Raw genomic sequence first — 16309 nt, 5'->3', positions numbered from 1 at the left:
TCTCCCAGCATCTGTGTAGTGTAGTTTAAACATCCCTGGTTATAGCGTGAGAGCATGAAGGCAGATGCTTTCACTGTCTGTTGTCTCACCTAAAGGCTGCCAAGTTTTGTCTTCCTCACTGCCGTGTGACAGGTCCAAGGGGGCGTGGGTGGGAATCCATCTTCTGCTGCTCCTCCTGACGTGCTTTACCTGCCTTGTTTGTTTTTAGGTGGTGGAATTCGACACGCCGTCTGCCCTCCTGGCCAATGAGAACTCGCGCTTCTATGCTATGTTTGCTGCTGCAGAGAACAAGGTCGCTGTCAAGGGCTAAAATTCAGGGCAAAGTCACTTTAATTTGGGAGAGCTACACTCCCTGCCTGTGGCAGGCCAGCTCTCCCTCCTCCTCCAAGCAGATTATTGCCTTTTCATCTTTTATTTTTTAGCACAGTATGTCAAGCCAGAGAGTTTTTAAACCCGTGTCAGAAGAATTCTTCATGTTTTTATTATTGTATTTATTCCATAATCATATTACTAATTTTTTGGTTATTAAATGCACTCTACGAATGGCTCAGGGAGCCATAGTTATAAATGTATCAGAGGCCTATAATGAAGCTTTATACATGTAGCTATATCTATACATAATTCTGTATATAGCCTATATTTACAGTGGAAATGTAAGCTGTTTATTTTATATTAAAATAAGCACTGTATTAATAACAGTGCATATTCTTTTCTATCATTTTTGTACAGTTTATGGTACCCGAGATCTGGCTTTGTTATCAGGCTGTATCAGACACCATTTTGTCTCCTACAGCGTCTTTTCCTAGTGCCAGATTTTCTGCGTGTCTGAGTGGAAGTGAAGCTTTGCAATAGTGTCCTTTATTGTCACATTGTTGTCTAGCACAGGGGAGAAGAGCACTGTGGTGTAACTCTATAGCATTGTAATTTATCAGAGCTGTTTGGAGCATCGCTCGTGTTCACACGGCAGCAGCTGCTGCTTGCCATAATGCTTTCCCAAAGCAGGGTTTTTAGTGATCTCCTGACTGGAGAACCACTTCTGGGTCACGTTAAGGCCTCATTTTCTCAGTGTCTCGATGCAGTATTTCTGACTGTGTCAGCAGGGTTTATGCTCTTTCTGCTTCGCTGATCTAACACAACCAGAATGTAACTGTTTATGGAATGATGTGTAACAAATTAATCGTAAGGTTCAAACCATTACCCTGTATGCTGGCAGGAAAGCCTTTTCCAAGTTGCTCCAACTGACTGACTCCTTTATCTTGAAGCTGCTAACACCCCTCAGAGGTTTAGGTTGGCTTTCACTGGCATGAGTAACACTAACTCTTTGTTCCGCTCACGTATACTAAGGTCAAACAACATCGATGTTTCCTGTTTCTTTATTGCACACTTGTTAAGGAAACAGTCCCCCACTCCACGTCTCCGGGAACTTCCGACGGGTTCCTGCTGATCAGGATGTAACACTGGTGTAGGATGTTGTTTTCTTACTGTGAAGAGACCTACCTCAGGTTACTAGGTCCTGTGTAGTGCGTTGCCATGATCACTGTACGCCATCCCTGTCCGACGGGACCTGCGGCCCGGTGGGCACGGTCGCTCCTCTAATAGCCGTGACTTATGGAATGGTCAGCGTTGCATGTCTTTGTCAACTTGGGCATTTTGTAGCCTTAGCATGTTTGCAGAATGTCTCGCCGAGGCAAAAATCTGAAAAGTAAATAAAACTATTTTGGGTTTTGTAAATTGTATTGGCTTCAGCGGTTTGTTTTGAGTGTGTAAATCACTTCTCACCTTTCTGAGCCCTGTGTCAGTTGTTGCAGCCTGGCTTTCTTCTCCTCTCTGCACCACAGCCTCATTTTTTTTCCTTCAGAGTGGGTTTTTTTTCTTCAAGCAAATGCAGTGGGTAACTTGTGTCCTCCAGCGTGGAGGAGGCTGGCAGTGCATGTCTGTGCTGAGCAGGACAGAGAGTAACGATTTATAATGCTAGTGCTCAAGTCATAGCAATGGGGAGGCCAGGTGGAATACAGAAATTCTTATAGGCTGGGATATTTTCATGTTCTTTACCTACATGTGTTACTGTTTATAAAGTGGCACAAGTGGAGGGTCACAGCAACGAGCATTCTGACCACTACGGCAGGTAAACCATACTGTTCACAGGGTTTAGACTGTGACCTGAAGGCAGCAGCACATAAAGCATCATTGGTTGAAGTCTGAATACTTTTTAAGGGAGAGAGAGAATATGAAGTGGCCTAAGGCTGCCACTGACCTTGTCCTCCTTCTTCTTCCAGGCTGGGAGTTCCTTCAGCTTTCCCGATGCCAGCCCTGGCTCTTGCCAGCAGTGACCCAGAAAGCTAACTTGCAGAAAGTCCACCCTCCAAAATCAGAATGCTGTACAGAGGAGACAGGAAGGCACACCTGAGGGGAGGCAAAGTGAGACTGCTCTTTTCACTAGGTGCTAACACTAGCATAGCTGTGAGAGGGAGCTGCGCTCAGGATTCACTACACCAGTCGTGCTCTTCTGAATTGGTGAACGTGGTCCAAGAGCAACAGATGCACAATTTGAGAGGAACGTACCTAAGATAGCTTTCAGGTTTGCTGTATGGACCTTGGGAATTTCATCCGTTCTGGGCACCGAGTGCAACAGGTCCTGATTGTCCTAAGGTTGGAAATTCTAAGGACGTGTTCCTGCTTGTCTGCTCTTGTCTGGTTGGTGCAGCATTACCGCTCGCTTGGGACGTCAAACAAAATGGAGGCTGGAGGCTTGTAAAAACACCCAGCGACATTGCTCTGCAGTGTGATGGGCATAATGACATCTGAGGTCGGGCCCTGAAGCTGTGCCAGTCTGAGTGCCTGTGGGGACATCGCTGGTACCTCTGGTGAAGATTGATTGATATGTGGACAGATGCAGAGCGCTGGGGCTGTGCTCTGCTGCTCAGCCCTCGAGGAAACCCAGAGGGAGAGTGGGCAGCCTTAGAAGAGCGCTAGAAACATAAACTGGGAAAGGACGTTTATTTCTAGAGGTGAATGGGATGACTGAGACACAGGGAAAGGTATTGGGAGGAAAGGATGGGTGCAGTAAATGAGGCTTACAAGGAGAATGTGTAGAGAAAAATGAGGGGCGAACAAAAAGTTCCTCTGAGTTAGAGTGGAATGAGGACAGAATTGCTTCCTGAAGATGCGTCCAAAGAATACGACGAGAAAGTGCCAGGCAGCTGCAGTACCCGTGGCAGGCAAGCAGCTTTCCTGAACGTTGTTTTGTGTTGGGGCCACATGGCGTTTGGCTATGAGCACTCACCCCAGGTGCTGCGGGCGGCCGCAGCGTCAGGCCGGGCCGGGCTCACTCTGCGGGCCGTTCGGCGCTGCCTGCAGCTGAGCCTGCCGTGCCGCGCCGTGCCGCCCGGGCGCGTCGGTGCGATGGGAAACGATGCGACTCCGCTATCAGCGGTGTGAGGTCTGGGGGCCCTTGGGAACGTACGCTGTGGATTCGTCAAACCCACAGCCACATCATAAACATTCGCGTGTCACTTAGGAGCTGCCTTGGCGACCCAACGGCTGGCACGGCGGCTGTGCCGGGGCTCGGAGCGTCTGCGCGCGCAGGCGGCGGGCGGCGCAGAGCGGGGCGGGGCAGCCCAGCCCGACCCACGCAGCCCCTTCCCCCCCCGGCCTGTTCCGGGCTGGGCCCCGCGCTCCCTTCGGCCCCTTCTCCTCCCCGCCCCGGCCGCTCCGGCCGCCGGGGCCTCCCTCCTCCTCGCCCGCCCATGGATTTCACATAGCGGCCGCCTCCTCTCCTCCTCCGCCGCTCCATGGCGGCTCCGGCCCCGCGGCCGCCCGGCCTGTGCTGCTGCCGCAAGGGCTCCGCGGGCGGCCCGGAGGCTCCGCCGGTCCCTCCGCCTCCTCCTCCCGATCCACCGCCGCCTCCGGACGTGGCGTCGGCCTCCAGCTCGCAGCTCTTCGCCCTCCGCCACCTGCACCTGGGGCTGGAGCTGCGGCCCGAGGCGCGGGCGCTGGCGGGCTGCCTGGTGCTGGAACTGTGCGCGCTGCGCCCGCAGCCCTGCGCTTTGGTGCTGGACGTGCACCCGGCTCTGCGCGTCCTCTCGGCCGCTTACCGCCGCGCCCCGCCGGGGGAAGCCCCCTGCTCCTTCGCCTTCTCCCCCGCCGAAGCCGCCGCCTCCTCCTCCTCCTCTTCCTCCTCCTCTGCCGCCCCGGACCCGCCGCCCCCTCCGCCCCCGCCGCCGCCCTGCGCTCCTCCGCCGCCGCCGTGCTCCGCCGCCGCCGCGCCCTCCACCGCCACCTTCCTCTCGGCTCCCTGCATCGCCGCGCCTCCCGCGGAGCCGCCCGCCGGGCCCCCGCCGCTGGCGGAGCCGCCGCTGCCGCTGTTCGCCCGGCCGCCCGCCGCCTCCTGCCCGCTGGGCTTCCGCGTGGACCCCTTCACCGACTACGGCTCGGCCCTGACGCTGTCGCTGCCCGCCGCCCTGCAGCCGCACCAGCCCTTCCAGGTCATCGTCCGCTACACCACGGCCGACGGCCCCGCCGTGAGTACGGGGATCCCCCGCGGGGAGGCGGGGAGGCAGCGCTCCGGTCGGAGCAAAAGGAGTGGTTTGGGGGAGCCCCGCAGCCTGGGGCAGAGGGGCTCAAGTTGCGCCGGGGCGGGTTCGGCTTGGATGTCAGCAACAGTTTCTTCTCCGTAAGAGCGGTGCTGCATTGGCAGGGGCTGCCCAGGGGCGCGGAGGGGAGGGGGTCGCTGTCTCTGTTGTAGAGCGGTGGAGATGTGGCACTGAGGGCCGCGGTCAGTGGGGAAGGGTCGATGGTCTTTGAAACCCTGAAAGTTTCATGAAGGAACCGGTGTATTTTGTCTGCCGGGCGCTTTATTTATGGCAGGAAGGCTTTGAAGCTCATTGGCTGTTGCCGTGCTCTGTAATCGCTCTCAGCCTGGCCGAGCCGCAGCTCCCTCAGTGCGCGATAACGCTCTTTGCTCCTCTTGAACGAGTGGCTTTATTTTGGGCTCCTGCAGGGATTCCCCAGCGCTGATGCCAAGCGGCGGCCTGCCCTGCTGTGTGCAGAGGGAGTCCTGCCACTGCCTCACCATCCGTCCTATGCACGTGTATGTGAGGATGCTGGGAGCTGAGCCCTTTTTCCATTCCTACAGTTCACCTCGCTGCTCTTTGATCCATTGCGAGCCGATCTTCATTCTTTCCTGCATCTTGACTGTAGCTTTCATAGCACGTAGTGCTTGGCTGAAACGAAGCTCTGAGGCCTGCTGGTGGAATTGTTGCTGGTTATGGAGCAGGGCCACACGCTGCCCTTTCTGAGTGGTGCTGGGAAGCAGGAGCAGGCACGCTCTGACATAGGACTGCATCTCACAGCCTGCCCAGGACTGCAGGTTTTGGCTGGCAGAATACTTGTCCCCAGGCAGCACCTGCTCCAGCCCTTCATGCTGCTCGGGGCTCGCTGGGCTATCTTTTGAGCTCCAGGGTCATGCGCTGCTATTGTCATGCTGCCTGCCAGCGCCCTTCCAGCCTGGCACTGTGTTAACAGCGATGAGTAACCCCAAATGTGGGACGGTGACCTCATGCACACGCCTGACCTCCGCGTTTCTGTGCGGTCCCTTTTCTCTCTGTGGGTGAAGCAACTTCGCGGCGTCACGCCTCTCTTACAAAACTTCTGTTCCTCGTTCCTATGGAGTGAGGAGCTGATGGCTTTGGTTGTGTGATGGATCCCGGGAGACAGAGGGGAGCTTAAACCTGCCTTCTGCAGAGGGTTTGGGCTGCCCGCGTGCAGGGAACCATGCACTCATTCATGCATGGCATCCTCTGTTCAGGAGCGAGGCTTTGCTGAGTGTTGTGCATCCCGTGGTGCAGGTGTGAAGGGAAAGCAGCAGCTGCTCCTCATGCTGACCTCTTGGCCCTGCAGAGGCTCTTTCACAGTATTTTTGCTCTCCTGTCCCGGAGGGGAAAATGCACACCCGTTTCTGACCCGCTTTGCTGCACCTCCAATTTGGCAGCGCTCATCTCCACACAGTGCTGTTTTCTTTCCATGACAGCCTTCAGTGCAAACCTTCCTGCTGTAAAAGTGAGAGAACTTCCTTGTCCCTATGATTTAGCAAAAAGGTCAGAGCTGGGAACTTCCCTGGCAATTCATTTGAGTTTTCCCAGTCCCTTGTGACTTGCAGTCGGGCTCCTTGCCCCATCACATCCCCCATGTCCCGCCTGCACAGCACACTCTGTGGGCAGTCACTGCTAGCCACTGGAACCGCCACTGTGGCACCGCTGCTCTCCTCCATCAATAATGCAGGTGGAGACATGGAAAGACTTTAAACTTGGAAGAGGTTCAGCTGTTTACTTTTGTCACTTGCCAGATTGCGATGCTGTCACACGTGTTTCCTCAGCGGAGCACGGTTGGGATCTGGTGATGCACCCATGTGCTGCTCTGCCCCATAGTGGCCCAGCTCCCTGCCCCCACAGGCTGCTGACTGCACTCCTTTCTGGGCTGCAGCCTCTGCTCCTCATCCCCAGCCCTGTCCAGCAGCATGGCCGCTCTATTTATATTGCAGATCTATTTATATTGTTTCAGGATAACTTTAATCATTGTTCCAAGTGCATCTGGAAAGAGAGGCGGAGGATTGCAGCATAGCTGCAGACATTGGGAAACAGGGGAAAAAAATACTTCACTCTCTGCAGACTTTTTCCTTTTGGCCTGTGAGGCCTCTGCTTCATTTAACCTCAACCAAATGTCACAGAAAGGGAAGCACGTTGAAGAGAAAGTGTCGTAAATTCTTGGAGCTTCTTGTAAGCAGGCATTCGTTTCTTAGCTCTCCTTTGCTTCCTGCTTATGTTTTCTTCCTGTGCTGGTCGGAGTGCTTCCCCTTATCTCTCTGCTCTGCAGACATTGCTCTCAACCTTTTTTCCACCCTATTCTGGGGTTGTGGCTTAGTTCTGGCGATGTCTTATCTCCCTGTGCGCTTTGTTGGCCTTAATGTTGCTCAGAAAATGAAGGGAATGGGGCTTTCTGAAGGTGAGTCTCTGCTCCGAGGCTGACGTGACAGGTTGTTGGTCCCACCTGTGCTACCAGCACAGAGCGCTGCCGGGAGGAGTGCTTTTCAGTGTTGACACTGGGGCACATCCTGAAGGAGTCACTTCCTGGGCCTCCTTCCTGGGTGGTTAGAATGCTGTTACCTGGGTGAAAGCACAGCACTTGTGTATTTATGTGAATGTGTGTTCTGGTGAGAAGCTTTGTCTTCAAACCGAGTTTTAATGAGGCGTTTGTCCCTAATTCCCTTCAGAAGCAGCTGTATGTTTCCTTTCTGTCCCTTGCACCCATCCCCAGGGGTTCTGCTGAAGTGAGTGATGTGGGAGAGGAACGCATTGGCATCAGAGGAGAAGGGTCTAAAGGCAAGGGAAGAAGGTAAAGAGTAACCTTACAGGGCAAAGGGAGAAAGGGGAAGCTTTGCCTTCCAGAAAACAGAGAGATTAGTAGGAAGTAGAACTGTAATATGCCATTAAAATAAGAGTAGAGATAGTACCCTGGCTTCTCTCTGTGAGCTCTTCATGTCTTTCTCTTGAGTGCGGGCACTAACTGCTATTCCCCAAGTTCAGATTTATTGGCTGCTTTGATCTGAGAATGCAGTGGACTCAGAAGCTTTATTCTGTGTGCCCGACTGTTCCCAGGACTTCAGGCGGTTCTGACTTTATTGCAAATTTTGCAATGCTTGTTATTTTCTGTACAAGTTCAGCCTAAGAACTCTAGGATTACAAGAAAATACTTCTTTGAAATTGTTTCTGCGATTTGAGATTGTTTCTGTGCTTCAAAGTTAGAGGCAGGGAGCGTTTGAAAGCATAAACATGGCACTCGGAACGGGGAAAACCCAACGGGCAAATAACTGCCCTTCTTCCTATGATTCCTAGTGAGTTCTGATAATCTGCTGAGGCTCTGACTCACGATTTGTTTACTGCTTGATACTGAAAGTTGACACACTCAGTGCTGTGGGTTTTTCTGTGACCACTCAGAACCTCCTTATCTGCTCCATACGAAGCAGCCTTGGTGCCACTGACCAGAGATATCCTGACATACGCTGACTCATTTTGTGTAGTGTCAGAATCGCTGGTGCTGCAGCTGGGAGGGCAGAGTCAGGGTCGGAGATAACAGTGTGTACACTGTTCAGCCTCCGTTTGTTTTGCGTTGGTTTTTGCTTGCGCTCCGTGACCCCTGCTATTCCTGTTCGTGTTGGATCCTCTTGATGCTGGGGTTCTGCTCTCTGACGGTTCAAACTCGATCCTTTTCCCTCGCTTCTTCTCTCGATGCTTCAACAGATCTGGTGGCTGGACCCAGAGCTGACGTACGGCAACGCCAAGCCGTTTGTCTTCACGCAGGGCCACTCGGTGTGTAACCGCTCCTTCTTCCCCTGCTTTGACACACCAGCGGTGAAATGCACCTATTCAGCCACCGTCAAGGTCAGTGACAAATCGGTGTGGGCATGGAGAGCTCAGCTTAATTGTGAAAGCGTGGCTACATTGTCTGTGTGTATGTATATTTAATATAAAGCGTTCCTTAGGATACTTAACAGTATAAAAAACTACATGCATTACCATACGTCAGAACGGATCTGTGCTGTAGCCCTTCAGCCTTGCTCATCCCATCAGCTGGTGTTACGATGTCGCTCTTCCAGGCTCCAGCAGGCATGCAGGTGTTGATGAGCGCCACTCAAAGCACCTTCTTAGAAGACAAAGGAGTGTATCAGTTCTACATGGAATATCCAGTTCCTGCCTACCTCGTGGCCCTGGTGGCAGGAGACCTTATACATGCAGACATAGGTCCAAGGTAAGGTTTGCAGCTTGGCCTAAAGAAGGCAGAAGCCTGATGCCAGACCTTTTAGTGCTGTGACCATTTGCGGCCACGTGCTGAGGAAGCAGGCTATTATTTCGGAGAGATAACTGCGTTTGTTGAAGTATCACCTGATGTTTTCTGCTTTCTGACAGGAGCAGAGTGTGGGCAGAGCCTTGCCTGCTGCCAACCGCCATCAGCAAGCTTTCTGGCATGGTTGAGCGCTGGCTGACTGCTGCAGAGAGCCTGTATGGCCCATATATTTGGGGAAGGTGAGTTTCATAAGTCTCCTAGGAACGTGTGATGGGAACAAAATAATGAGAATGAGGAGCATGGAGGTATCTTGCTGGCACTGCAGGTTCTGAACAGTTGGCCTTCCCTGAGAATCAGAAGTGCTGTCTTGTTTTACTGCATCATGCCTGAAAATGCTAAAATGATTCATTATGGACTTAGAATCTTAGCACCAACACTAATAGTTTCTATAGTTAAGCTTGACTTTGTCTTAAAAGAGAATGCTTTTGAAAGTATTTTCATTCTTCAAATTGGAGCAAATGTTTGCAAAGGCTTCCCACACTTATTTGCTAAAGGTAACCAGGAAAAGTGTGGCTGTTACCTTTTTAATGTTGTTTGAAATGCTCTGAGAACGAGGCCTGGTACGAAGTGCCAGTGCTGATCATTGGTGGAGAAATTCAGAAAACCAAAGAAATAGTACAGTCATGTTCCAGTGCCGTTTTGCTGCCACTACAGGCACCAATTCATTCCCTCCATGCTTCCCGGCCTCTGTTTCCTGGGGGCCTGATCTGCATGTGTGTGTGGGCGGTGTATGTAAAGTTCGTGGTTCTGGTGGTCAGATACACAGCTTGTGGTGAGTTTGCATGTGTGAACAGAGTGTGATGCTTCTGGGAAGGGCAGGGCGTGCTACAGCTGAAGGCTTCCAGCCTTATGTGCAAGCGTGAGCAGCAGTTTGGCCAAGGGAACAAACTGTGATTCCCAGATCAGAAGAACTGGGTACCAGTGGTCTAGAAAGTTGTTCCTGAAGTTTCAAGAACTCCTAGAAGAACTTTGTGAAAGGAGGAAAAATACACGTGTATTTCTATGTAGGTCTTTTGAAGTAGGTGTAATTTACCACTGTACTCTTTCTCTCCCTTTAATTTTAGATACGACATTGTTTTTCTTCCTCCATCCTTCCCTATTGTTGCCATGGAAAACCCATGCCTGACTTTCATCATTTCTTCCATTCTGGAGAGCGATGAGTTTTTAATCATTGACGTCATTCATGAAGTTGCCCACAGCTGGTTTGGAAACGCGGTCACCAACGCCACGTGGGAGGAGATGTGGCTGAGCGAGGGGCTGGCCACGTACGCGCAGCGCCGCATCACCACTGAGACCTATGGTAAGAGAGGGTTTTCCTTCTGATGCATCCAACCAGCAGTTGAGAGCTGCTTCCCTGGGAGCTGAAAATGTGTTGGGAGCTGTTTTGTTGCTGTTGTTGTCGTCGTCGTTCTGGAATGTGAGCAGTCCCAAACTCTGCTTCGAACATCGGGGATGCTTGCAGTTTGTCTACACCTGGGCACTTGGTAGTTAGCTGCTGTGGGAAGGAATGCTGGTAATAGCCATCAGATGCAATATACACAACTACGTGTCTGCCTGCTGAGCTACCAGAGGCTTCCTGTAGAATCATAGAGCTCTGCTTTAGCTGTTTGCATCAGTGAAATTAATAGGTCAACTGTATGGGCACCATCTATAGCAACTAGAAGGAGTAAATCATTCCTATTGCTTTTTGGTTTTTTAATTGAGATGAATGATAGAAATGCATGTTTCTCTAGTTTGTCCCCTGATGTTCTTAAAAGCTTGCACTGTGTATTTTCATGTGTCCTGTGTCAATGATTTTGTTCTGTTTCATCTTCTGGGAAACGCTGGCAGCAAGCGTGCTTAGGAGAGTGTGTTACTGCTTAGTCATGTACGTTGTTTTTGGAGATGATGAGAATGAAATTTAGAGAAAGAAGTGCTCGTAGCAGCTATGGAGATTTTGCTCTGTTCTATGTGAGCTGCTTCATGCTGAGTAATTCTCAGTGGTTCGGGCTTTTCTATACCTCACGTTGTGTTCTATATGGCAACAATATGAATAGTTCAGAAGATTCTGAACTGTTTTCTGTCCCATCTCAGGCCGCGTCTCTGACATAAGGCAAGGAAGGTCCTCATCTGTGTCCTCTTGGAATTCAGGACTGGCTGTTTCACTTCAGGAAGCTAAGCAGTGCTTTTCTCCATGCCATTCTGTAACAAGCTCTTTTTGCATTCAGTTTTGTTCCAAGGACAAACTTCTGATCTAAATCTTGCCATTTCTGACATCATTTCTGGCATATCTTCTGCAGTTAATAAAAAGGCATTTTTGTAATGACATTGTTTACAGAAATTGGAGCCCCGTGACCACTGCACCTCTTGGATCTTGCTTAATCCTCTTCCCTGCTTACAGCTTGAAGTAATTGCCCTAAGCACTAGTTATTCTGCAGTGTTCCTGTTTTCTTTTTGTTTCATCTACCCGTTTTTCTGCCAGTACAGATTCTTCTACCTTCCAGATGTGTCCTGGTCCTTAATTCTCATTCAGTTTGTATCAGATTCCTCTGTATACAGTAAGACTCTGTGCTTGTATCAATGTAACAAGCACTATTCTTGAAGACTTGCTGAAGAAAACCAAAACCATAACGATCCTAGATACTTACCTGCTGCATCTGGGAATGTCTTTTCCACAGTGTAACACATCTGCAAAGGCACAGGAAAGACGACTTGACTTGCCAGTGTAGTGCAGCTAGTTTGGCATGAAGCAGACAGTTCTGCATTGCAGTTAGAAGAGCAGCACACCCAGCTGCAGCTGTAAGAGAGCTCCTACTGAGTGGAGGTGAAACCTGTGAGATGCACTGTCATGAACTGCAAGGAGTTGCAAGGAACTTGTACTCAAATTGTGATGACAGTACATTACTGAGATTCTCTCTTGCTGTTGCTGTCTCATGTCTTCAGTCATCTTTTCTTTGTACCTGTGCTAGTTCTCCAGCCACTGTCTCACAACTACCATGTTGTTCCTTGGGCAGGGGCTGCTTTCACATGCTTGGAGACGGCGTTCCGCCTCGATGCTCTCCACAGACAGATGAAGCTCCTTGGAGAGGACAACCCGGTCAGCAAGCTTCAGGTTAAACTGGAGCCAGGTATTTCTTTTGGCTGAAGCCGTTGTACAAAATGTCTGCACATCACTGTTGGATTGCAGACCGAAATGATGTAATTTAAAATGTCCTTTATAAAATAAGGAAAAACAAAATACTTGTGTGTAAACTAGTCTAATAGTAAGCAAGGAAACTGGCACTGAATTTCTCTTCAAAATGGTCTAACTATGAATACATGTACAGATGTGTACGTGGTCTCCCCTTGAGTGAGCTGCGTGCTGGTGAAGGCTGCTCGGTTATCCCTTGAGCAAGATACAGGATTGATGGTTCCCTAGTTTTGTCATCACCACTGGAGGTGTGAAGCAGTCTTCAGTCTAGATGATATATAAACCCCAAATGCATGTGGAGATATTGAAGCAGGATGGAAGACTGTTGGAGATCTCAGAAAAGGAGCATAGTATTGCTTGCTTTCTGTTCTTATATTTGAAAATGTGCAGTGTAAGTTTGACACTTAGGTTGCTCCTGCTACTTTACTGCAGTAAATTACATGTACTGACACAGGCTTGTTCTGTTTTTAAGTCACTGCATCTTGACATCTGAGATCTCTAGGGTGTTTTTGCATTTAGACTGGTTGGAAATCAGTGTTCTTGTTGCACATTGTCTTATAACATTATCTTTTCCTTCCAGGTGTAAATCCTAGTAATTTAATGAACCTCTTCACCTATGAGAAAGGCTACTGCTTTGTTTACTACCTGTCTCAGCTGTGTGGTGACCCAGGACGCTTTGACTCCTTCCTCAGAGTTAGTGTGCATACACATACGTTCTGCTGGAGATTGAGAGTTGTCACTTTCCTTATTTGAGAGGGAGGAGGAGAATATTTTTCTTGATTTATTGTTTTTTATATATAAATATATATATATTTTTAACCTGTCTTTCACCTTTCTGAGTACTGGTCCTCACTTTTCCATCTCTATTTTTTAATTGTACGTATGGTTCTTCATCACAAAGAAGCCACCTTCCTCCTAACTGTCATTTATCCCTTTCACTGTTTCAGGCCTATATTGAGAAGTACAAATTTACCAGTGTTGTGGCTCAGGATCTTCTGGATTCCTTCCTGAATTTTTTTCCAGATTTGAAAGAGCAATGTGTTGAGAGCAAAGCAGGTAAGATGCAGTTTACTTAGTTAGCTGTCAGAACTAGGAAGTCTGGCTGATAAATTTTGTACTTGGCTTAGGAGATGCATAAGCAAATCCTAAGGTTGAGGGAAACAAAACACTTTGGCAACAGCCATACATCCATGGTACAAATGGTTTTCTTATCTTAGTTACCCCCTCTGTTGTGGAGAATGAGAACGTTGTAAGTTGCTGACTGTTTTGGCATTGATCATCTGAGCGGCCCTTGGTTAACTCTCATTAGCTCACCTTTCACACTGCAGAGTGATCACTGTATTTGGAAACCAAATCCTGCTAAAGCTTGTCTTGGGTTTAGTTACCAATTCTATAAACACATGAATGACGATGGGTTTGGGCAGTCCTCTCACCTCTTTTTTATTTCTATCGGGGAAAACACGCTTCACATTTTCCAGTGTTCCTCAAAATTCAACAAAAGAGAAATGTGCCAAATCTGATGTTAGAACCTGATTTGATCACAGATACCTTTTAGCTGGTCTGCCCAATGAGCACATGTGTTTTTCTTCATTTACTCACTGTAATGCTGAGCTCCAGGTTAAATTTGGCAGAGATGTTGCTGTCCCTGTTCCAGATGGAGCGCAGGCTTGATGAAACTAACACTGTTGTATCACTGTAACTATGGGTTGGTCTGATTTGCTACCGTTAGAACCTCTCTTAACTGTGCTAGAAGCAGTCCCGAACCTTGAGACAGCCAAGCCTTCTGCAGAGACTCCTGCTCGACATTTTTGGTGCTCCTCATTCCAGGACTGGAGTTTGAACGTTGGCTCAATGCTACAGGACCTCCGTTAGCTGAGCCAGATTTATCTCAGGGATCCAGCCTGACCGGACCGGTGGAGACGCTCTTCAAACTCTGGACCGCTGAGCCTCTGGATTTTGATGCTGCTGCCAGCAGTGCTGACCTCACTAAATGGAGAACGTTCCAAACCGTGCTCTTCTTGGACAGGTTGCTGGATGGGTCACCGCTGCGCCATGGTGAGTGCTCTGTAAGGAGAGTAGAAAAGTATTCCTGGAATGACAGATTGAATTCTAAATAGCCCTGCTCAGCCTTGGTGCTATCGCTTATTTTCTGATGACCTCCAAACTTGACAAAACAGGTCACAGTTGTGTTTTGTTTTGTTCTCCCTCTGTGTATACGCTCTTTTCAGAGGTGATAAAAAGGCTTTCGGAATGTTACTCCTCTCAGCTGGACTCCATGAACGCAGAAATCCGCATCCGCTGGTTGCAGATTGTAGTCCGCAATGACTACTACCCAGACCTTTACAAAGTCCGTCGCTTCTTGGAAAACCAGGTACTAACTGCTGGATTAAAATCACTGCACCTCTCAGTGCATGAGACATGTGCATGAGACATGCGACGTGAAAGACCTTGGAACTTCTGCTTCCTGGCCAAGTGTAGACCAGGTGTGTAGCGAAGGGGCCGAGCACGGCTCACCTGCTAGCGGTGGGGAGGAATGGGCAGATGGAATTTGAAATGCCTACAGACAGTCTGTGCTTTTCCAGCCTAACTCAATGCCCTTGTCCCAGCTCTGCCCAGTGCGTTTTTGCATTGCTTTATGGCAGCCCCAGCGTTTCCAGAGAAGAGTTTTTTACGATACTAAATGATGTGATTGTTGGAATATGCACCCTTCAGACAAAGCTAGCGCTCAAGAGATTCCTTTCAGTGTTTTTTATTATGCGGGAGCAAAAGGTTAATGCATGTGTTCTCTGTGGCCTCTTCTCCCTGGCCTTGTAAATAGTTCTGTTATTTGTGGGGAAGTAGCTCAGTCGTAGAGAGCAAGTGGGTTTTGATTATCATTCACATGAAACTTTGCATTAAACTTAGTTAGAGGCTTCTCATCTATTGAAGAAGTGTGTTGCTTGGATTCATTGAGGTCTCTTGGAATGTACTTACAGGAGAGCTGAACCTCTTGGCTTTTACTGGAGTGATATTATTCCGTTTTCCTTTTTTGCAGATGTCTCGGATGTACACAATTCCACTTTATGAGGACCTTTGCACTGGCACGCTCAAGTCTTTTGCCTTAGAAATTTTTTACCAGACCCAAAACCAGCTGCACCCCAACTTGAGGAAAACCATCCAACAGATTTTATCACAGGGCTTAAATCCACTTCCTGCCATAGACACTACAGCAGGCACTGCAGACACACCAGCAATGGTGCTTGAGGACAAAGTCTCAGAGGCCACAAACGGTGCCATTTCACTCAGGGATGTTAACGTGTCTGCTTAGATCACCAGCTCACACCAGCCACAGAGCTTGAACGCGGGGACAGGATCAGAGATGCCAAGTGTCGCCTCCTTTCCCTCAGCCCTGCAGCTGCAGTGTGTTGTTGTAACTGGATTTCTCTTCCAAAACACATAGGAAATGTGCCTTCAAGTATCCAGTGTGTGACGCTGCCAGGCTTCAGAGATCTTCAGCTGTGGGATGGATATTTGGATTCGGTTTGTGCCACGCGTGGACTCCTGGGCAGCTGCCTTTGCAGGGAATATGGGTAGTTCTCTTTCCTGAGGCTCTTCTGGTTGGTTTCTCCGAGGTTCCTTGTTTGTTTTCTTTCCATCTGCACTCACTGAGGCATGTCCTACTTGCTGTGTGTACGTTGCTGAGGAGTGTGTGCGTGTCAATCTGCTGTTATCCTGATAGTTGGGCTGAAATTTTGCAGACTCGGAATTCTCAGTGGCAGCAGACACGTTTTCATGTCATGCTCTTACTGTGACAGAGGTATCATCATGTGGGAAGCAGGTCTGATGCTCAGATAACTACGAAATGAAATAGCTCCTGTTTCCCTCGTCCCCCTACTCCAGGTGGCTTAAGAATAATAATGCTTTATATATATATATATATATATATATGCCTTTATATATATACAGAAGAGCAGGGAAACCTTAAGATGGATTTGAAATCCTTCTGTGGTTAACCCCTCGCTTTTCCCTTTGCACTCAATGGGACAAGCAATAAAGAAATGTTTAGGCTCGAATTTTCACAAAGTTAAATTAGGTGCCCAAATGCCATCCATTCTGGTACAAACTGGATGCCTAAACCTTTTAAACTGTTTTGACAAGCCTAACTGCAAGCTTTGATAGTGTCTTAGCATGTGCGTTCATCAGATACACTGTGTTTTCTCTGTTCTGTCCTTTTCGGAAGAATTAACAGGACCTTTAATTGTT

General features: G+C 49.2%; 2 protein-coding genes across 3 annotated transcripts in view; both read left to right on the top strand.

Moving 5' to 3' along the window:
• ABCC5 (ATP binding cassette subfamily C member 5) overlaps window positions 1-310 on the top strand; it is a gene marked incomplete at both ends in the record, with an annotated part of 36944 nt that extends 36634 nt beyond the window's left edge. For both annotated transcript variants that reach the window (XM_079539559.1, XM_079539558.1), the window contains one exon: window positions 209-310. In XM_079539559.1, coding sequence (XP_079395685.1) covers window positions 209-310 — 102 coding nt within the window. The remainder of the gene's footprint in view (window positions 1-208) is intronic.
• Window positions 311-3791: 3481 nt separating this feature from the next.
• RNPEPL1 (arginyl aminopeptidase like 1) lies at window positions 3792-15374 on the top strand (the record flags this gene model as incomplete). Its single annotated transcript, XM_079539560.1, has 11 exons — window positions 3792-4520; window positions 8295-8435; window positions 8651-8802; window positions 8961-9077; window positions 9963-10198; window positions 11892-12005; window positions 12648-12760; window positions 13015-13123; window positions 13895-14122; window positions 14296-14438; window positions 15102-15374. The coding sequence occupies 11 exons, from the start codon at window positions 3792-3794 to the stop codon at window positions 15372-15374; spliced, it is 2355 nt and encodes a 784-aa protein (XP_079395686.1).
• Window positions 15375-16309: the final 935 nt, after the last annotated feature.

This window comes from Tetrao urogallus (assembly GCF_951394365.1).
Source record: "Tetrao urogallus genome assembly, chromosome: 9".
In the NCBI taxonomy this organism is placed as follows: Eukaryota; Metazoa; Chordata; class Aves; order Galliformes; family Phasianidae; genus Tetrao; species Tetrao urogallus.
This window is presented reverse-complemented; position numbering and strand designations above follow the sequence as displayed.